The sequence below is a fragment of the Dufourea novaeangliae genome, unplaced genomic scaffold (assembly GCF_001272555.1).
Source record: "Dufourea novaeangliae isolate 0120121106 unplaced genomic scaffold, ASM127255v1 scaffold451, whole genome shotgun sequence".
Classification (NCBI taxonomy): domain Eukaryota; kingdom Metazoa; phylum Arthropoda; class Insecta; order Hymenoptera; family Halictidae; genus Dufourea; species Dufourea novaeangliae.
In genome coordinates this window covers 7,155-30,561 of record NW_015374318.1, presented here as the reverse complement: position 1 = coordinate 30,561, position 23,407 = coordinate 7,155, and the positions used below count along the sequence as shown (strand labels likewise).

The 23,407-nt window shown below is 36.4% G+C and overlaps 1 protein-coding gene across 1 annotated transcript; it reads left to right on the top strand.

Annotated features, from left to right (window-relative positions):
- Positions 1-1,598: 1,598 nt before the first annotated feature.
- On the top strand, positions 1,599-20,149 carry LOC107192862 (5-hydroxytryptamine receptor 1-like; the record flags this gene model as incomplete). Its single annotated transcript, XM_015582208.1, has 4 exons — positions 1,599-1,703; positions 5,268-5,563; positions 8,499-8,742; positions 19,937-20,149. Coding segments are annotated over exons 1-4 (858 nt in total), but the record flags the coding sequence as incomplete, so codon positions are not given.
- Between the last annotated feature and the right edge of the window lie 3,258 nt (positions 20,150-23,407).

Sequence of the window (23,407 nt, the reverse complement as noted above, 5' to 3'; positions counted from 1 at the left end):
CTAATGGTCGACGCTCTCTCTCTCAGTAGACTACCTAACACGAACAATCCAAGATGCAGCTTGGTCGTCCACCATCGCCACCGATAACAACAAAACTGGCCTAACATATCCGGATCATATACTACAAAAGATAAAACAAAAGAGAAAAGCAAAATCACAATGGCAACAAAGCAAAACAAAAGAAAACAAAAGACAACTGAATGCACTTACCAAAAAAAGTAAAAAAAATCCTACAGGAGCACTGCAATAAAGAATTTAGCAAATACCTCTCAAATTTGACACCAATAGAAGATACAAACCATTTACTTGGAAGACAACAAGAAGACTAAAAACACCAATAGTGCCGACACCAGCAATAAGAAAAACGAACGGTTCCTGGACAAGGACTTCCTAGCCTCTACGTTCGCAGAACATCTACACGAAACCTTCCAACTAAACATCATGACAATAGGAGTAACAACAACAACAACAAACGACATCATTGACGACGAAGAACAAAACAGCACTATACACAGAACTACAAAAAAAGAAAAAAACGATTGATCTGAACAATGAAAATTAACAAAACTCCGGGCTTTGATCTAATCAGCGAAAAAATAATCAAAAACCTCCCAGACAAGGCCATCAGAATGATCACCATAATATTCAACGCCGTATTCAGAATTCAGTACTTCCCGAGCACATGGAAAGTGGCTGAAATAATAATGCTGTTTAAACCAAACGAAAGCATTGACGAACCTTCCTCATATAGACCCATTTCTCTCTTACCAATATTGTCCAAAATGCTAGAAAAAATACTTCTAACCAGAATCAAGAACATAATCAATACCAAGCAACTAATACCAAATCACCAATTTGGCTTCAGAGAAAAGCATGCTACAACCGAACAAGCCCACAGAATAATCAACAAACTCACGACTGCCTTGAAGAATCGGAAATACTGCACATGCCTATTCTTGGATATAGAAAAAGCGTTCGATAAGGTTTTGTGGGAAGGCTTACTGAAAATTATAAAACAACATTTCTCAGACGCAATCTACCAATTATTAAAATCGTACGTTAACAACAGAACATTCTACATAAAAATAAAAGACGTGCTCAGCCATACAAGTAATAAACGCCGGAGTACCACAAGGAAGTGTATTAGGTCCAATACTCCACACTTTGCACACAGCAGGTATCCCAACAACCCCAAACAGCACAGCATATACATTTGCAGACGACATCGGAATAATAGCAAGACATGAAGACTCACAGGAAGCAGTTAAAATCCTACGAAACCACATAAATCATCTGGAAAAATGGTTGGTAGACCGGAGAATAAAGGTAAACTACAACAAATGTAACCATATTACTTTTACCATCCGTAAAGGAAATACTCCAAAAATCACACTACACAACAATGAAGTACCACAAACAAAAGTGGTCAAATACCTGTGATTTCAACCAGATACAAAATTAACTTGGAAACAACACATAAACAAACAAATACAACAGATTAAAATTATAAGAAAAAACATGTTCTGGTTAACCAACCGATGCTCGAAACTAAGCACAGAAAACAAGTTACAGATCTATAAAGTCATAATAAAACCGATATGGACGTACAGCATTTAACTATGAGGTACAGCAGCCAAAAGCCACATCAACAAAATGGAAGTCATGCAATCAGTCATACTACGAACAATAGTCGACGCACCATGGTACATAAAAAATTAAGAACTACGGAAAGACCTACAAATCCCCACAGTAAAGGCGGAAATATAGCGATTATCCGACAGATACAAACTGAGAACTACAAACCGTCCAAACCCGCTAGCCAATACTCTATACACCGACAGCACCATTAGAAGACTGAAGAAAAAACAACCGCAGGACCTACATAGTCACGCAAGTTCAAATACAAACAATCTGAAACAGTGGTACTCCACTGAGAATAGCACCCGCATGCTATCCTTAACAACTAAGCCAACCCGCCGAATATCCTATAGGACAAATTGCAAGGAACCATCAGGGGTTACAAAACAAAAGTTTAGTGTTTGCAAGACTGTACTTACACCACTTAAAAAAACCAGCTCATTTTTTCAAGTCGAATTAAAGAACTGTTAACGTTTCTAAATCAATGAATTTTCTGTAAATACTTTCAGATGAAAGAAGTGTCGAAATATTTTTCCAAACAAGCAACAAACAAACAAAATTCCGAACGAAATGGAATTATTAATGTTCGCAACGATAGAAGGAAAAGAGACACTTGTCTTTAATTCAATCGAAACGTGTTTTTATCGAAACTAGGAGTGGTCTCTGTAAACGCGTCAGAGAATCATCCTTGAATACGAAACAGGAATTCTGGAAAAACATAATACACGCTGACAATTGCCAACTCGCAATTAAAATAGTCGGACGATTTGCGTGACATATTTCTGTCCTTCTTCACCTCAATGTACGTTACAAGCACATAACAAGAATGGTGCGGTAAATCTATCCACTTGATACGCTATCAGTCAAAAATATAAAATCAGATCTGATAATTACTAGAAGAAAAATATATTATCCTGGAGAAAAACATCTCCGATGTTTATGCAACCACTTTAAGGTTTGTGGAAATAAAAAACATGTCTTTAGTGTTATAATTCCAATAGTTCGCACAGATTGATTAAAATGGCATGCACTATTATTCCTTTTAATTTTAAAATCTCTAATTGTCATCATACTATAAAATTCTAAGTATTCTGTAATGAGAGTAAGAACAACAGTAACCGTAACGTATTCTAACGACCATTTATTTTCTACTAACCTAATAATATGATTGATTGACACGTCTGACTATTATTCACTCTTTCTGTAAGTAATAAACACAGATGATGGTACAGTATGATCTGTTATGTTCTTTTTATCAATTTATATCACGTTATTGTGGAAGCGCCTAATACTATATTGTGTCCAATATGTATATAAATTCACATGATTGCCAATAGAAATAATTGTTAACGACCAAATTCTATATATTTAGTTATAAACCAAACTCCAGAATTTCATTGTGACGGGATAAACAAACTTATATTTTGTGGACAAAATTTGTAACAATTTATTTTCCAAAAATTTCATAAGACCGGAGCATAGTTCTATCCTTAAAAAAATATTTCAGATATCATCGTAACTTTTATCCTAAAACATAAAAAATTTCTCTCGACTATGTAATACTCTTGATAAACTAAAAATAAAATTCTCATTTATTAAATTTTTGTAACAACAATGTTTTATATTAAATATTTTACACTCTTCAAGGTACACACCAACGTATGAAATACATACACATTAAATTTTTAATGGTGTTCTCACTCTGAGGAATCAGAAAGTAGTACGAAGCAAAAATGGTCAGACAGTTTTACGATGGTCCTCAATAAACTGGCACAGTTTCAAAGAAACCAGAATTTTCAGCTTGGCAGAATGCAAACGAACTCTTCTGTCACACTCACTTTAATTGCGTTACCCTCGACGAATTTCGCCTCTATTATCAGCATGTTCGTTCCAAGGAATGAGAAAGTATAACGCGGAGGTTCTGTAAGATCAGGGAAATAGAAAGAATGAAGTACTATAGGAATTTCCTTCTCAACAATAAACTCTTGAGTGAAAGGGGCTCTACAAGTTGAGGCCGCGCTGTCGTGACGAAGCAACCATCCATCACTTTAGGAAAACTTGAAATCGTTTTCCTCCGTACCTTTTTCCCGTGAACGCTGTACGCTGTACCGCTGTAAACAACGATGAACCCACGTATCTACTACCAATGGCACAACGTGCATTTCGACTCTACTTTTAAGAGAAGAATAGAATGTCTTAGTAGTTTCATTTTAATTTATTTATTTAATGCCGAATCAAGGTGACAGCCATTAGCGTGACCACTTTGAGTTACATCAGTGTACATTAATCAATCTACACTAATAGAAATATTTGCTACATCATTCTCATATTAAATATGTTATCACATATACCTCTCCTATACATATACCCTTATTGCGAAAATGTGTAGTTCCCTATTTTCGTCAAAATAAGTTCTGTATATGGCTTTGCAAATTTTGTATGTTTCTTTGCAAATTGTGTGTACCAGTTAACAGCATCTCCTAACTTACAAAACATAGTAAAATAGAGGTTTCAATATTTAATACTATTTACGTATTAGGTGTATGCCGAAGTAATGGCCATCGCCAATATGTTAGTATTTCACTTCCATTTTAGTTTATCAATAGAAAATTCAACTTTTGCCAGGTACATAGTGAACAATTATAAAAAGTGAGTTGAACTATTTCGAGTAGGAAATTCTTCCATATTAAGATTTGCATACAGAAAATCAGCCACAACTTTTGTGAACATCTAATATTTAACTATTATTCGAATAATAAGATCCACCTGAATCAATACACTCTTCCGGATAAGTGTCTTGATACCATGTTCAACGATATTCACACTAGGTTTACGGACATTTCTTATACTCCTATTTGTACGGACACGCGTCAACGAAATGCACATTTTCTTTGAAAAACAATTTATTTTTTTTTAATACTGAATTTACGATAGCATCAAATTGTCGCGTATCTGTAGAGATGGGTGTACTGCATAGAGAGTTTCGATATTAGAAGGCATTCGAAATGCGTCAAAATGAAGCGTCCCGTAAACCTAGTGTTAAAATGGCTGAAATGGAGCTACTTGAAAAAAGATATTTGAAGAATACAGGGGAAAAACCATAATAGCGCATTCTAAATCGAAATTGCGTTTTTAGCATCATGTGTTACAGCTTAGGGAAAGCGATCGAACTGTACTATAATAAATGAAAAAAAAACGTGCATAGATCAGAACAATTAAAAGCCAAAAAATTTTGGATTTAGGAATAAAAGATCAACATCACAATTCTCCAATGGATGAATGATCAGAGTTCAACTCGATAGATCAAAGCTTGGACTATAAAACCAAATGTCACTTTTTTCATGAACGTTTAATGTTCTTAAAAAAATTCAGAAACAGATTATATACAGGAAGAATATTGAATTTTTGATCGTGCATAGTGAGGGGCAGTTCAAAAAGTTTGTTTTTCAAATACTCAAAATTTTACATTCTGTAATTATGATCTTTTTTCCTTTGGATTCTTCGTTTATTATGCATTAGCCTAATTTAAAATCCATAGTCTAACTTTCGCTATAATTTGTAATGACTATAACGAATGAAACATTGTCGACGTCGGAATCATTTTCAGTTATTTGTACTTCGTTTTTCAGGCAATACTGATCGCCCTGGTGCTCGGTATCATAATCGTCGGAACAGTGATCGGCAACATTCTGGTCTGCGTCGCCGTGTTTCTCGTTAGGAAGCTACGTAGGCCCTGCAACTACCTGCTGGTGAGCCTGGCAGTTAGCGATCTCTGCGTCGCTCTTCTGGTAATGCCGATGGCATTGCTCTACGAGATCTCCGGTAATTGGTCCTTCGGCGCAATTATGTGCGACCTTTGGGTTAGCTTCGACGTGCTCAGTTGCACGGCCAGCATCCTGAACCTCTGCATGATCTCCGTCGATCGGTGAGTGGTATCGTGGTACCACAAGTTTAATGCGAAACTAGACTATCCGACAGATGACTCGTTTACTTTGGAAATTATTCGATCGTAGTGAATGGAACAGATAGTTCCTTCACACGAAAATTGCGTTACCAAGTTCATTTGTTCGTACGTGCTATCGGTCAAAAGTTTGTAATAAAAATTTAGTGAATATTAGGACACTTATTGAGTATGAAGTAAATGTGATAAGGATGTTTATGTATAGATTTTTGTGAGTGCATTGACAGAAATTGGGGTCCAACAGAAATTCACTTACCTTGTTTCGGTTTATCTTATAATATTAATATTGTAAGGTTAGCCCGTGATAGGCACAGTTAATTCCAACACCCACTGTAGGCACAGTGGTGGGAATCGGGATTTTCAAACTTTGTTGTCTCACAGCTTCTAGAAATAAGTAGCATTATTTGAATAAAACGTACTTTTTTGATAGAAAATTTCCTCAGGAATCGATCGGTGATACACACATTTCGTAAAAAGTTTTATGTTTTTCATAAATGTTAATTAAAGAGAGTAAGGTTTCGAAAATACTCAACACTTAAAATTGTTGCTGGTGCGAAGTAGCACCAGTGTGCCTACTATGGATTAATATTATTCACCTTACTAAGGGGTTAATCCAAGTCAAAATAAAATGCACCTTTTATTAAACTTTCTTATACTTTTCAGTATACTGACTTCTAGACAATGTTAAGGATATTTCATACACGTATAAAATCCGAAGCAAAGTAGACTGCAAAATGTTCTTGATAAAAAATTTTCTCAGGAATCGATTGGTGATACCCACATATCGTAGGTCTGTACGTAAGGCGTAAAAGACTGCGGAAGTTTATGCAAATTCACAATTTTATAGACTAGTAGTAGGTACATAAAAATTAAAATTGGACAGAGTTTTGTATTCTGTACTAGGGGTTTGAGTATGGTAGACTTTGCATAAATTGTAAATAGCGTTAAACGTTACAAACATTTTTATTTTATTAAGATCTTTATGTCAGAATACGCTGTAAATATATGAACATTCGTAGTCTAGTGATAAGGCCATACGAAGTTATTGAAGGTCGAAAATAAGTATTATTTGGGCTTACATTTATGCTAACATAAAATAAGAAACGTAATCCAAAGTATAAGATATTTATGAAATATTAATTTTTCTTCTACAGACCAAGTGTCCTAATATTTATGAACAGTCAGTACATAAATTAACTGCAACTTGTAATTAACCTGTTAGCCAGGTGTTCTTTCAAATCTAAACAGCTACAGAGACATACATATTTAAAGACGACAGAAGTTAATCCAACGAAGATTCTGCGTCAATAAACATGATTACAATATACAGGGTATTTCACCTAACTTGACCACCTTAAATATATCGCTTATTTTGTATGATAGAAAAAATATCAGGGGAGAAAAATATTCTGTTCGAAGGCGCCAATACGGTGATGGGCCGAATTTTTTTCTCAAGGTCATTTTTTTCGAGATTTCAAGGTCATCGAATTTTTTTTAGATGGGACTACATATTTTCACTACAACACTCTTATAGCATATAAAAAAAAAATCCAACGAGGTGCAATATGTTGACCTTCACGTGACCTTTAGCGAAAAAATCATGAAATGTTTGTCAGTAAGCTCAATACGCGTTCGGGGACGGTAAATGAACGAATTTCAATTTCATTGCAACAGTTTTTAGTTAAATCTGTATTTTAGAAGGTGTTCAAAATGTGCACCATGAACCTGGATACATTTTTGGAGGCGGTAAATTAATTCTTGCTGTACATTTTTAAGTTGCTCTGCAGTAATTGATCTACATTCATGTAGAACCCTTTGTCGCATGTTTTCTGCTGTTGTGGGAACATCATTGTAAACTTTACTTTTTAGGTGTCCCCACAGAAAGAAATCAAGTGGCTTACCTTAACCCTAAGATTTACTTTGATAATAATGCTTGTAAACATACTTCAGCCGATGAAAGGAGAATACGAATGTCTGTTTACAAGCACAAGGGACAATTACACGGTACACTGTTCCAATGAAATTGAAATTCCTTCATTTACCGTCCCCGAACGCGTACTGAGCTTACTGACAAACATTTCATGATGTTTTCGCTAAAGGTCACGTGAAGGTCAACATATTGCACCTCGTTGGATTTGTATTTTTATATGCTATAAGAGTGTTGTAGTGAAAATATGTAGTCCCATTTAAAAAAAATTCGATGACCTTGAAATCTCGAAAAAAAAAAAAATGACCTTGAGAAAAAAATTCGGCCCATCACCGTATTGGCGCCTTCGAACAGAATATTTTTCTCCCCTGATATTTTTCCAATCATACAAAATAAGCGATATATTTAAGGTGGTCAAGTTAGGTGAACTACCGTGTACACTACCGCCCACAAATATTTGTCTTCCCATCGAAGGAAGTTTTACTCGGTTTCATTTTGCATTTAACTTTGGCATTTTCAATAAATGATCGTAGATATTTTGCTTGCTTCGTGGTCCCTATTGCAAAGAAACCATTCTTTTGAAAAATTTTCCACATATTTTGGTAGGATGAGTCGCATCATCTATTTTGTATGATCCTATAAATACTACAAGACCACGATGCTTATTTTCAATTACATAAGAAAACGTGACCACAGTATCCGTATAAACCGAGTATATTTATGTGCGTAACTTGATGAAATAACGCGGTATATTTATTCTACACTCGACACAATTCGGTCCACTCAACGAGGGTAGCACGTCTTCGCCAAAAGTTAGAGTACATAAAGGAGACGAGCAGGAAGAAGGAAAACAGAATCTTCGCTGTCGTCGTTCGACACGACGCACACGGGGAACAGACCGGTTCTATTTAATCAGTCGCGAATTCGTATTTTGTTAGTCGCCCCTGTATAAATCCACCGTTTCTGACGCAGATTCTGTGCGATAACGAAGCCTCTGAAATACGGAGTGAAAAGGACACCGCGGCGGATGATCATCTACGTCAGTCTGGTTTGGTTAGGAGCAGCCTGTATTAGTCTGCCGCCTTTGCTGATTATGGGAAACGAGCACACGTACTCAGAAACCGGACCGTCCCACTGCGTTGTCTGTCAAAATTTCTTTTATCAGATCTACGCAACGCTGCTGAGCTTCTATGCGCCTCTTTTCGTCATGATCCAGGTAAGTTGTTCAACGATTCTTTTGTTAGGTAATTGTACGATTGGTGAAATGTATTATACAGGGTGTCTTCGAAATAGGTATAAGTGCTTGAAATAGGAGATTCCTGGGGTGATGTGAAACAACTTTTTCCTTAGCGACAAACTTCTCCGAGGCTTTGTTAACGAGATATTAATGAAAAATCCAGACCAATCAGAGCGCGCGTCTGCTGACTGCGCTCCCGTGGTAGCGTTACGCGGTTACGCGTTGCGCTTGTTATTTTCATTATGAAGAATTCGAAGCACACTTGTTTTGATAATACCAGAACCTCGTGAAATCTGTCATGTACTGATACGAGCATTTTCTGTTACCGCTGTGGGGTACGGGAGTACAGCAGTAATACACACGTTTAAATGACACTCAATTTATTCGTCTATCTGTACAAGATCTTTGCGCGCGCGACGAAGTTCCGTTCAGTACTTCGATACAGCCAGACTGACCTCCTCCGTCGTTACGCGCTAGCTTAAGAAGGGCGAAAAGAAAAAGGATAGATGGAGTAAAGAGAAAAACAGACGACGTAGGGGAGGAACCCGAAAATGCCGGGAAACTTGGAGAAAGTTTCGAGAGTAAAAAGAGAAATCAGCGTACAATAAGGACCACACAAGCTGGTCACCAAATGTGCACGGGCACTAGACCTTCACGACGCTGTAAGCAGGAAGTTAAAGTCGAAACAGAGAGAAAGAATCGTCGTAGAAAAGCTGAACAAAGAAGGACTTTTTGGAAAACCCAAGGACCCTCGATGAAAGTGGATGTAGGAGTAAGAACCCCGGGTCTCGCCCGAACCTGGTTACCAAATGTGCATGACAATAACCAGACTCGCACGAGACCGTGAGAAACGCTAAAACGAAATGGAAAGAAACAAGGACGTGGTGGCAGTCCTAAGGCCGCCACACCGCTGCTAGGACCGCAATAGTATTTTCTTCGCAGGTAGCGGTTTTGGTTTCGTTACTTTGGTAACGTTAAAACTTCCGCTTTTTCGAAGCGATGTATCTCGAATATCAATCGACATGAATGATTTTGTTCAGGATATATTTCGGCATACATACCTAGCTATAGCTCTTGTTGCATTTCTACGGCACTCACCAAAAACTAAAAATATATCCACTTTGTCACAATTACTAAAATTCCTTTTTACTTTTATCTTACTGAGATAGTCACGTATAAACACTGATGATAACTTCAATACTGAATCACGGACAGAATAGGCGATTACGATTCCATACGCAGAATTGGTCATGTTGATAAACATTGTCACGCAAACTCCGCGGTTTTACGGAAATCTTTACTGGTATTGAATCTCCAACTTGATATTACGCACAGACCATTTTCAATGAACAAAGCGACATTATTCTTTAGTTATTAGGTTTACGGCTAATAAAGATGAGTACTTTTTTACTCAAAATTTAACACTCTACGATATTTTGGCATAAAGAATATAGCATTCCATTTAAAGAAACAAAGTTGACCTTAAAGTTTCCGAAACGCCTCCACTGGCTAATGTATCCCTCCAAACCATACAACTGTTCTATAAAAATTTTTTCATACAATGCATACTTTAGAAGTTATTGAGGGTGAAGAGGTTGCGTGGACCACCCTGTATAAGAAAATCTAGCATAATATACTATAAAATAAAATCTGTAGTAAAAATTAAAAACCAACATAAATTCCGTCAAAAGGATCATTATAATTTCAGTAATGGTAAAATAGTAAATCTGTAATCCGTCATTTTTACGGGTTTGGTAATACTAGTGTTCTAAGTAAATTGACTATGTATATCTCTAATTCATATTCCAAATCGGTATACTGTCTGATAATAATTGTTACATTAATTTTAAGAAAGCCGAATACATTATTCTTTAAGAGTATTTTGAAGGGTTGAAATTATACAGAAAATAGTCGCAAATAGGATAGAATCTTTTTACATTATTATTAATATTTTATAGCTTATTGCATATCGCGAACTCAAATATATCTGTGTACTGTAAATCGATAAAGTTTGATGTCTAACAGTAACAACGTGAAGAAGGAAAAGCAAAAAAATGCAATACCGAGAAAATATAACATAATAAGAGCAAATTACAATCACATATCAACATTAAATATTTCATAATGGAAACTACAGTTAATCATTTGCTATATACACGACAACAAATTTTTCAATTCAACTTATTCTATTTATTATGTGGCAACTTTTTCAACATCTGTATGCATATAATACTGTAACATATGAAATATTGTATACTCAATACGCCATAAGTTGCAAGTCGTTAACATCTTTAAACGAAGCTTAAAATACAAAAAACGTATGAAGCTCTGTTCGTTTCGAAATTTCTCGTCGTAATTCTAGCCTATACACATGTGACCAAAACTTTGACACAATACGAAGTTTCATCCTAAAGTAGTATGGACAATTAGCTTTAAGAACCGGTCTTGAAAGTCCAAAGTACTTGCCGCGGAACAGCGTCACGAATTGTTAAGCTTCATTGAATTAATGGAGACGCTGACACCGTAAACTTATTATCGGACCATCGAAATTTAATAATATATTGGCCGACAACGAAGTTAGTTATCTTAATCTAGTCAAGCCTGATTAATGAGTTAGGAAGTGTATTACGTTACCAAGTGGGTCGTTCATAAGGTATCGACTACGATGAGTATAACGTCGACTAAATTTAAATCGGATAAATAACTACGTACAGAATTTTTGCAGGGGTTATACTTGAGATTTTTACATACAACTATTCATTTCAGCAGTGTAACTAAAAATATCTGAAGAACTTTTACAATATTCCACATTATTTGACCAAATTTTTTGGTATAATTAAAGTAAAGAAATATTTATACTTGAAATTTTTAAAAATAGAAAGCAATGTCGAAAAATACTTTCCTATAAAAATATTCAGTAAAGGAAATGAAAATTTACTTAATGCCGTTTTTATAAGAAAAAATGAGAGAAGCGTGAATATGTTTAGAATGGTGAAATTACTTTGTTATTGTTAAGTTAAAACAATAATATATGAAACTAATATGAAACTTACGTTTCGAAACATGCGAATTATTTTAAGTACAATTTTTCAGCAGAATATTAGATTGTATGTAGATAGTGAGAAAAGGTTATTCGATATGACACTAGAATTCTGATAATCCGGCACGTATAGTTGCGATTATGACCATGCCCACATACGAGATATAGAATAGACTTAACATCTTATCGAACTTCGTGTAACGTGTTCCGAAATACCGATCGTGCAAAAAGCAGATATTTTCTTGTCCGTTATGAGAACGATGAATTTAGGAATTACAATTAATTACATGTAGTACATTCAATTCAACTTGAGCTCATTGTAAGCCACCCGGGCTCTCTACGATTCTTCCTCTCCAAATTCGTATAATATACACTATTCGTATAGTATAAACTTACGAAAATATTATGAAGCTTTGAAGATAGTCAGGAAGATTCGCAAGTTATAGAAGAGGGAATTGTTTATGATGGACAAGTTACACTATTTTATAAGTCTAAATAATATTTAAGGCTATCTTTATTGAATTTGTGACGTACGTTGTAAAGCGGCCGCCTAGACACCGACACTTTCCCACCACCTAGGAATCGCCACTACGGATAAGCATCGTCGCCACCGTAGACGAGGAGCACCGCCGAACCTAGGATCCCAGGTGACCACTTAGGCTCCGACTAGCCGTTGCCACCATAGATGAAGGGCACCGCCGAACCTAGGATGCCAAGTGACCACTCTAGGCTCCGACTAGCCGTCGCCACTGCCGATAAGGGTGCAGATTCCAAAAAGTGGTATATTCCAGGATGTCGCCTACGCGGCGCCAAAACCGAGCGTTCCCACCAACCAGCCCCCACCAACTTTTAAGAAAAATCAGGGATATATATATATAGAGGTCCTAGCGAGCCCTAGGACCACTTCGCGAGCGAACGTCAATAGTAACGACATCTTCTGCATCCTAAATTTCCGATGTACAGTGTATACCATAACATTTTTATATAGTTGATGGTAAGAAGAACACGAGTGTCCTTCACCACATAACAACGTCGCCAGTGCGAGGGGAATTGTGCCGACTCAGTCGGTATGCCAAGGATCGTTTCAACGAATAAGCTTGAATTACATTTGGATATACACTTGTTTATTCACTAAGGTATACTTACAATGATAACTTACTGACTACGGTTATATTCCTAACAGTAGCTACGTCACATTGGTGAGCTCGGTGGCTCTTAACCTAACTAACTGAACTTAACGGTACGGCAATCGCAGGAGTGGGCTTCGGTGGCGTTTAACCTCACTTAACTAACGGATAACGGCCTATTTCTATCGGTACGTAAAATCGCGGTAGTGAGCTCGGCGGCTCTTGACATAAGTCATTAATCATTAGACGGTATCATCTTAACGGTACGGCGACCACGGTTGTGAGCTCGGCGGCTCTTAGCATATCTTAACTAACTATTCGACGGTGTTGTCTGAACGGTACGGGAATCACGGGTAGGGTAATAATCTAAGAGCTGGCTACATAGATGTCCACGTAACTGGATGTAGTCACAATTCTTACTTGAAAAGGTTGGATTAATATTGCTGATGTTACAAGCCAGGGCTAAGCGGCTGCAAAACCCGAGGAAATGGTGAGTTTGGTTTTTTTAGAGTTTGTTATGTGGACGAACCTGTGCCTATTTCATTACAGGGAGCCACTAGGAAAGATTTTTGTGGACGAACTCGAACCTATTTCATCTCAAGGAACCACTAGGATTGTTAGTATGGACCTCATAACTTTTAAAAATTCGGTACTCTTCGGTAAAAGTGTGCCTTTGTGGGTTCGCTTCTAGCTGGAAATATAGATGTTATTCTAGAGTTGAAATGAGCAACACTGAATTATAAATATATATAAACATATAAAAGTATATTCAATAAGTAAAGGTTTTACAAGTGTTACTGTAAGGTGTGGTCGCGGAAGCTAATTCCAACGTTCTCGGTTTCCACGCACTGAGAAATGCGGGGTTTTGTCGTACAGAGTTTTAGCTTACTTTTGAAAATGCTTGAAAGGGACTTTAATACCCAATCTCACTAGCTAGACTTCTAGTATGATTATGAACCGCGGATGAGCTGTACGCGTGCCTTTTTATACCCCGAAAATCGAATCTAATAGTAGTGGGGGACACGCCTGTTCCTCAACGGAAACTGTTTTCTATGAAAATCTGGTCACGCCGTAACACCCCGTGGGCAATTACGTAATCTGGCCGGATGCATTCCAACTCCCGATAGGGTTAAGAGGTCACGAGAGTGTCTTCGTAGGTAACACCGAACACAAAATCATAGGTCTGCCGCGTCGATCCGGGGAACTAATGGCGGGGGCGTGCGTCCAAACAGGTAAAATTTTTAGCGTAAAAACGTCATTTCAGCAAACCTGAAAATTGCGGTACATATAGTATATGATGGTGCAAAGAGCGTGTAACTATTGGCTGACAACTAGGCGGGGGGGGGAGGGGGGTAAACTGCCGCCAGATCGAAGTAAAGCTGCGGAAAATTCGGAAAAATGAACGTTATTCTAGCAGTTCTGAAATTTAGTGTACTTATTAGGCTCGGAGAAAGGTTCAAGCGGTAGACAACAAAAACACAAAAATACCACCGAGATAAATATAACGGACAGAATGGCGATGATTACCGGGAGCCATCTTACTCCGTGGCGTGGTCTAGCCAGGAACATGCCCCCTGTCCAAGGTTGTTGTGCCTCCGGTTAATGAGTACGCTTTCCTAACCCTCTTTCTTTGAATCGGAATTTGGAATCGCGTGTTGGAGCAAGAGAGAACGAGACCGTAGCGGAGTCGACTCTCTCCGTTGGTGTTCCTTCTTCGTCGGCGCAAGAGAGACCGAGAGCGTCGCGGTGTCGGAGTTCTCTGTCGCACGCATGGATCGGCGAACCGTCTGTGTGACGTTTCGTCACAAATTTATACAAAAATTGTCAATAGTGTATTGTAAAATCTTATATATACATATAAGTAGTATGTAAGGCAACTGTTAGTAAATTTATACGGATACTATTGTAAATTGAACACTTTCTTATCATTTTTTCAATAAAAAAACAGTTAAATTATACATACGCATTGTTTATTAACCCTATCAATACCTCTATCCTATATTTTCCATCAATAAACAAACAATACTTGTCAAATTTAGTTAAAATCGTGATACGAATAAATTTAATGTTAAATTTGGGCGCTAAATTTTAATTAGAAAAAATGTTGCAAAACTGCAAAGTCAAAAAATAGTCATTTATATGGTAACCACCTGATGGTTTATACTCTGTATAAAAATTAAATTTCACACTTATTTTATTATACATATATATATTTTTTTTTCTAGTTAAATAGCATTACTATATTGCTATGGTGCCAAATTATCATATTTCTACAGTATTTCAATTTTTTAAGAGAAACCATGTCTCTCCATCGTGTCGATATAATATTATTCTTTTCAGTGCGTTCTATATGTAAGAGAAAAATTCATTATTCCATGCTTCGGTGTCTCCCTGTTAATTAAACAAAAACGTGAGCAGAGAGACGAATATACTTCAAGTGTCTATGAAACTGACCCAACCCTGATAACGTGCATAATATAATCACTGCGCCATATCCTCAGTAAAAACTTTTATTAATTCCAGAACGGATTATAGTTTACCTCGAAAAATTGTTACGCGACCAATAAACGTATCATTGTGAACGATCGTAAAATTCGTAAAAGCTTATTTAATATAAACAGACAATAACTGCCAATCAATAATAAAGAATCATTTACTTTTTTTAATTCCCAAAAGTTAATTTTAAACTTTTGTCACTATCATATACGTTCATTACCAACTGGTTAGAATAACCTTTACAAAATTGTATCCCTCTACAAATATTGGTTAAAAGTTCCTCTTATTAAATCCTGGTAATAACATGTAGGAGTGTACAATAATTCAAAGAGAGGAATTTACATTTTCGACGAATTTTCGTCCCCGCAGAAATCATCTCCAATTTGTCGCTGCGCCCTTTGAAAATACCGCGTTTTGTCACAGGTTATTGCGTTAATTAAAGCAAAAAGCATAAAATCGAGGCACGGCGATCAACGAAGATGATTAGCCGGTATAGCTATTATTTAACTGTTAGTATGTCAATTCACGTTAACGTTCGTGCTGCCGCGAGGAGGGGTCCACGTGGTTGTTTATTTTCGGATGGTGATGGTCAATGTTCCCGCCAATTATTTCGACGGGTTTGTTTGCGGAACGCGAAACCTCCAATCAATCGGGAACGCAGCGTTGAGGATATCGAACATATTTCGCCGATTTTAATGATTGCCCCATCATATACTGGAAAGTTTACTTAGATCAACCCCCGAAAAGAATGTCTTTCGATTATTTTCGTTATGCAGGGTGTCCCATTTTGATCTATACACGCAATTGTCTCCTGAACTAGTCGTTATTCGAAAAAATATTTCAAATAGAACTTACTCTGTTTCGAGAGATATCTGATGATGGACACAAGTTTTGTTTAAGTGAGGGTGCGATCTAAAATTTCAAAGGCACCTTTGTTTACTTTTAAATGGAATTATACACTGCATGGCATGACTATAAAACTAACCTAACATTTTCAATCTTCATATATTGTTTTTAAAGTAAAAAGCAATCACTTTTTTTTCTATATCGGGAATACAACCTATCCTTTTCTGAAGAAAGAATATTTCTCAACACGATTCAGGACATGGCATACTTAATTCTTTTTTATTTTAACCACAATACATAAGAATTTTACGATTGTTTTATAGTTATGCCACGCAGTGTATGTTTATATTCATTTATGTTGGTCTTTGAAGGCCATTCAAGGTCATTTATGATTGTTTAAAGTGTTTTAAATGTAATGACTCCAGAAAGTTTCCGTACACCAAATTCATAATTCGTTTATTCAGTACTGTTCGTAATATAATATTAATAATGAAATCTTCATGTAATATTTTTAATTACTTATGTCTCGTCACAGTACACACAAAGATGGGTACCAGTCTTGTTGTAAAGGACTTTTCAACAGGGATTTTGTTTTTAAATTTTAAATAAAATTTAAATAAAGTTTTAATAAATGTGTACTTTACACATTTTGGATGAAAGTTCTGTATTTCGTTATTAATATATAATGTAGAAAGTCTACAATTTATGAATCAAACAGAATATCGGACAAATGTCCACCACGACCACGTTTACGGAAGTCGATTCTTTTGTCAAAATTTTCGATTACATTTTCGCATAATTGCGGCTCTATCTCACCAATTACGCGTCGGATGTTGGTTTTCAAGACTTCAATGAATCGTAGATTATCTGCATAGACTTGATCTTTTACATAGCCTCATAAGAAATAGTCTAACGGCGTTAAATCACACGATCTAGGCGGCCAATTGACTGCAGAATTACGCAAAATTATTCGATCGGGAAATTTCGTTCGCGATAAATTCATTGATTCCGAAATTTTGCGATATGTAGTTTTCACAGATCCATTTCGTAGTGGATTTTAATTATTTTTATGCGATTTTCGATTGAAATTGAAGACATTATAATCAATTATAGACCTTGTACTTGACATATGTCAAAAAACAGAATGACAAATCTGTCACCACATCCAAAATTGCCCCTATTAAAAAATGAAATCCTGGTTGAAAAGCCCTGTGTGTGTGACACTCCATTGTCAAAGTCAGCATACACTCCTGGTCATAAGTATTACGACACGTACCGAATACAAAGTAAACGTGAAAATAAATTGCTATTGGAGGTCTTGTAAAAATATTGTATTTGTTTACATGGAAAATACTGTATTTATAATAACGTCAAGCATTAATTTGGTGCAAAGTACGTGTATATGTATAGTTTCTTCTGAAGTGTCATGTCTTCCTCACATACAACGCGTGTCCTAATATTTACGAGCAGGATTGTACTCTATTTGATAAAAACAGACTGTGTTTCTCACAATTCACCTATATTTTATGTTATTACTAAGGTAAATGTCCCAGTGGTTGGACACGTCCTAGTGATTGGACACTATCGTGAATTTTTGTTAATATTACATTTTTTAAAAATAATAGCGAACTTCAGGAGAGAAAATAATTATCCTTAGTTATTTCTTATCATAAATCGTATAACATGTTCGCAAAAGCGCGATGTATTATTTAAAAAACATATTATCATTTAGCAATCATGAACTTGAGGCGACATGAATGTCTTCGTAAATGTTTCGTTAACATTGACAGCGCATTTCTTAAGCTCGTAAGTAATAAATAATTCGTGTGTTTCTATTAAGTAAAGGTTTCTTGAACTTCTCCAGAATTGATACCAACTTTGTTTTAATAAAACCTTTTTCTTTTAATGTCGAAATTACCGAGTTTATTTATAGCTACATGACAATGCTGATTGCATAGTCGTTGGACACTTGTCGAGTCATTCGAGCAGCATCGAGCAGAGAGTTAGGGTATGACTTAAAAAATTATTTCATTATATTACAGTAGGTATTCTTGTGTTTTTTATATTAATAACAATATTTAATTTTGGAAGCTCATAGTTTTTCTTACATATTTCATACATAAATATATTACTTTGACACAACTATAACCTAAGCGATTCGCGTACTGAATATTCATTAAAAATCACCTTTTTATTTTATTTCTTTTGTTTCGGAAATTTTTTATAACAGTAAGATTTTTAAGATGCCGAAGGAAAAGGTGAGTAAAAAAAATTACTCACAAGACGTGAATAATGCTGTAAAAGCTGTTAAAAATGGCATGTCATTAAGAATTGCGAATGACAAATATAAAGTGCCTCGAAGCACAGTTTATATTAAAAGTAAAGGGACAATTCCTTCAATTGCCACAATGGGTCCATCAACGTACCTCACCAAAGAAGAAGAGGACAAACTTGTTCAGTGGATTTTCTATCTTGGAGAGAGAGGATTTCCTGTTACAAAAAACCAACTGTTGGACAGTCATTAAAGTTATGTTTTTATTTGAATTTTTACAACATAAAAGAAAAGTATCATGTTTTACTATTAAAAATCAGCTATGAATAATTTATTGAATGTTATGTCCAGACACTGGGACAACTAAATTTAATCACTAGGACATGCCATAAATTCCGTCCAATCACTCGGCCAAATGAACGCTTTTAGATATTCATAAATTTTACTCCTTTTTTCACGTGAACGCTTTCTTATAACAACTTGTCTCCAAGAAGTTCTGCTCTATCGATTGAATGTATTTTTTTGCCAATCTATACATATTATTTTAATATATAAAAAGTATTCGTAACCGCAATCTTCGCCTTAAACGTCCAACCACTGGGACATTTACCTTACCTCTGCTTTAGACATTGGCATAACTAGGATTTTTATCTGGGGGCGGGGCGGGGGGGGGGGCAGACTCCCTGACTTTCACTCATCACACTCCCCATCAGCACCTGTATGTATTTTATACCATGTACTTGGGTTACACAAAATAAAGTTATACATTTTCCAATAATTATTTACATATTTATTTAACACTAAGACTAAGAATAAAAAGCTATAAGTAGAATGCCTAAAAACAAAACAAATACAGAAAGAACAAATTTTGGAGACTGATTAAAAGCAAGAGTATATTATGTACAGATACCTATAGTTAAAATCTATATAAGCTTCAATTTACTGTTTTGTTCTGCAAAATATTTTTTCTATTCTCGAGTGCTAGTTCCCTTAATGCATCCGGTCCTTTAATTGATGCTACATCATTATTAGTTGCAATACAATGTTAAAATTAAACAGCTTAGTTCTAATATAATTTTATTTAATAGTTGAACGTAATCACGATACTATTGTATTTTTTGTACTTAGTTGTGTTGCGAATTGTATTTTGGCCCATTTCAATAATTTCTGAACGTGGGGGCCAGTCCGCATTCTAGGCGGCTAGCCCCCCTCCTGTGACCTCCTACCTTGTTACACCAATGGCTTTAGGTCTTTTTAATTTCTAATCACATCCATGACACACTTAATACTCCGCACGCATTCAAAGTAAACAGCCCCGGTAACAAAGTCATAGGTCCCTTATGAATTACCCGAATGGCTTCCCATTGAAACCAAGAAACCATTACGTTTCAGGTCTACTATAAGATATTCTGCGCCGCACGGAAGATCGTCCTGGAGGAGAGGAGGGCACAAAGCCACTTGGAGGCTCATTGCTACCTCGACATAGAGCCCACGGTTCAACACCACCAGCCGGTTCCCGTAAACCGTCAATTAAGCTCCGACATACACGTGACCCAGGGAAGTCCTCCCGTGAAGCAGCACAGAAGTTCTAGCGCCTCGACAACGGTGAGTAGATGAATAGATCCGACAGCCGATGATCACGCGCGTCCCCTACCCCCCACATTCGCTCTCGTTCTCTGTTTATAAGAGAACGTTAGAGCTCGCCGCCGCCTGACAAATCATTCCTAATCCGGTCTCGAATCACCGACGACGGATTGGAAGCGCTCTAGGCCCCTCGCCACGCTTACGCACAAAGCGTTCCGCTTATTGCCGGACTGGGAGAGCGGATTAGATTCGATTCGAAGAGTCCTTTCGTGGCAGCCAAAGGGCTGAGGGTTTAACACCGCTGCTTCCTTCATATTGACCGCCGAGCCTGCGCTGCTTGGGTTCATTTCACAGCATTGCACTCATTGGTGATTGGGCTCGGGGTCCCTTAGGGTGGGATGCTGTTAATTCGGTGAAAGAAGACTTTTGATTGACGTTGGGGGATTTATTTGTTGTGGGCAGCGAAAATATAATTACCGTAAGTTGGGGTTGTTATGACTCAGTCAGAGGTAACTTTGTCTCAGAGTCAGAAAGTGATCATTTTTTCTTTTGTAGCTCTTTTGCAGGTATTTTTAAGTGAAATACATTTTCACGTACAAATCAACTTCATTTAAAAATTTGTTGAGTTGCCTAACCAAAAATGATTATTTCCTGACTCGGAATATAATTACCTTGACTGACAAGGAAGGTTTCCCAACTCGCAGGTCCTGATTTTCTTGGAACTTTGTGAGATTGTAGAGGGCATCGAGTTATGCAAGGAACAATATTTTTTATCGGCCGACTCTCGCGTTAAAGGGGTGAAGTTACTGCTTAAAGTTTGCCAAATTTTTCTTTCTTTCAGTATACTGCTTTGTTAACCGTAAGAGATAGGAAGAAATTTTTAATGGGTGAGTGTCATGGTTTTTTATGCAGAACAATATGGTGCTAACAACTTGTCCAAAACACAATTTGTTTATAACAAACAAATTTTTTATTTACAATTTTACAACTTGTTCAAATTTCATTCCAAATCCATTGATATATGTATACAGGGTGTTTCAGCTAACTTGATTACCTCGAATAATAACTTAACGGTACACTTTATGGAAATTTTGAGGCATGGAACTTCAATGGCATCAATGGACATATCTTATAAGGTACGTGCTTTTCTGTGGGTGAAGGCATTTCGGAGATTTCCAGATCACCTTGATTTGTTTTAACGGAAAGAGCTATTTTTTGTACCATAGAGCGATAGAGTATCAAATTATGAGGAAAAATGGATTGACCGTCATACGTCCTAAACCTAATAGTTAACGAGATATTTAAAAAATAATTTTTAATACGTACTTACTATCTAGAAGCTACATATAGGTGCTCGAACTGATGCCCCTCAACTTCAATACAACGATTTCAATACAGTGATTATTTTATAAATATACCGTTAACTATTAGGTTTAGGACGTATGAAGGTTTTTCAGTATATTTTGTTGACCCTAAGATATAGGAAACAACTTTTAATGCGCAAAATTTAATGATGTTAAAAGACCTACCTATCAAACTACAAAAGAAAAAAATATATATACATATGTATATGACATACATATACATACATATAACTATGTACATGTATACATATACACAGAACTTCCATCATAGACGATGCACCACCAAATCAAAACAGACATGAAATTGGCCATATACAAAAACGCCGACACCACCCTAAAAACAACAAAATATTTATTCGATGTACATTGATTTGTTGAATAAATATGTGAAATAAGGAATTTAAAATAGATATGTCCAACATATGCGGATATTTGTATGCCCTTGTTAGGTGGCACGTTTCCTGTAATGCGGCTGGACAATGACTGGTCCACGAATCCAGCAATAAAATATTTTGAGGTCCGGTATTTGGTCAATATACATTTAGGAACCACTCGTTAAACAGTATTGTCAACTTCCCAGATGATGACTGTAATGTAGGGTTTACATTTTTTGGTCGAAATAGACTTCGCTGAACTTGTGGACCGAAGTTTCCGCTATATTCTTTCAATATTATAAATAAAGGAGATAAAAGTCTTCGACTTACGGATATTTATGACAGAATGGTGTAATTATGAGTTGTTGCAGATATAAATTGAACAACGGCTGGTACTGCTTTTGTACCATCAATGGCTAACGTACGCCCAGAATGCAACTCAAGAAATGTTGAGCAATACATAATCTGCGATTATAGGTTTAAGTCCATCTATAAAACTTGTGGCATTTTGTTCTATATCTGAGGTATATGTGCCATATGAACGGCTAATAAATAAATTTATTTTACGGGATACAATTCTGTGCGCTCTTTTAAAACTCTTAGTAAATTAAATTTACTTGCACGGCTTACCCGCTATATTGAAAAACTTAAAAATGTATACAAAGGGTATCCCGGATACAAATATTCGTTAAAAAAAATACAAAATATGTATTCAATGTAATTTGATTTGTTGAATAAATCTGTGAAATAAGTAATTAAAAATAGGTATGTCGCATATATTTGTTGTTTATACATGTACATACGTATACATATATGTATCTCATACCTATACATGTAGGATCGGGAATCGACCGTAGGCGAGCGTTAGAGCGTGGACGCGTGCGTTCGGGAACGAGCACGTGATACGCAATACTTTGTAGTTGCCGAAAGAGAGCCGACTTGTTTGTCGCTATCCGACAGTCAAACTTTTGGGAACGATTTAAGCGAGCGAACGAGGCAGGACAGTAGTCATCGGCCAGCAACGACACGCGTAGCATCTTGTATTCTTCCATACTTTATATTTACTATTAAACGTTCTTATTATATTAAACACTAGTTACTTCCGACTATACCGCCAATCCCAAATCCTACATACATATGTATATATTTTTTTTTCTTTTGCAGTTTCATAAGTCTTTTAATATCATTCAGTATTTCCATTAAAAGTTTTTTCCTATGTTACGAGCCAGGGCTAAGCGGCTGCGAGAGCTGAGGAAATGGCGAGTTTGGTTTTTTAGAGTTTGTTACGTGGACGAACCTGTGCCTATTTCATCACAGGGAGCCACTGGGATAGGTTGTCGTGGACGAACCCGAGCCTATTTCATCTCAGGGAGCCACTAGGATTGTTAGTATGGACCTCGTAACTTTTAAGAATTCGGTACACTTCGGTAAAAGTGTGCCTTTGTGGGTTCGCTTCTAGCTGGGAATTTAGATGTTATTCTAGGGTTGGAATGAACAACACTGAATTCTAAATATATGAACGTATAAAAGTATATTCAATA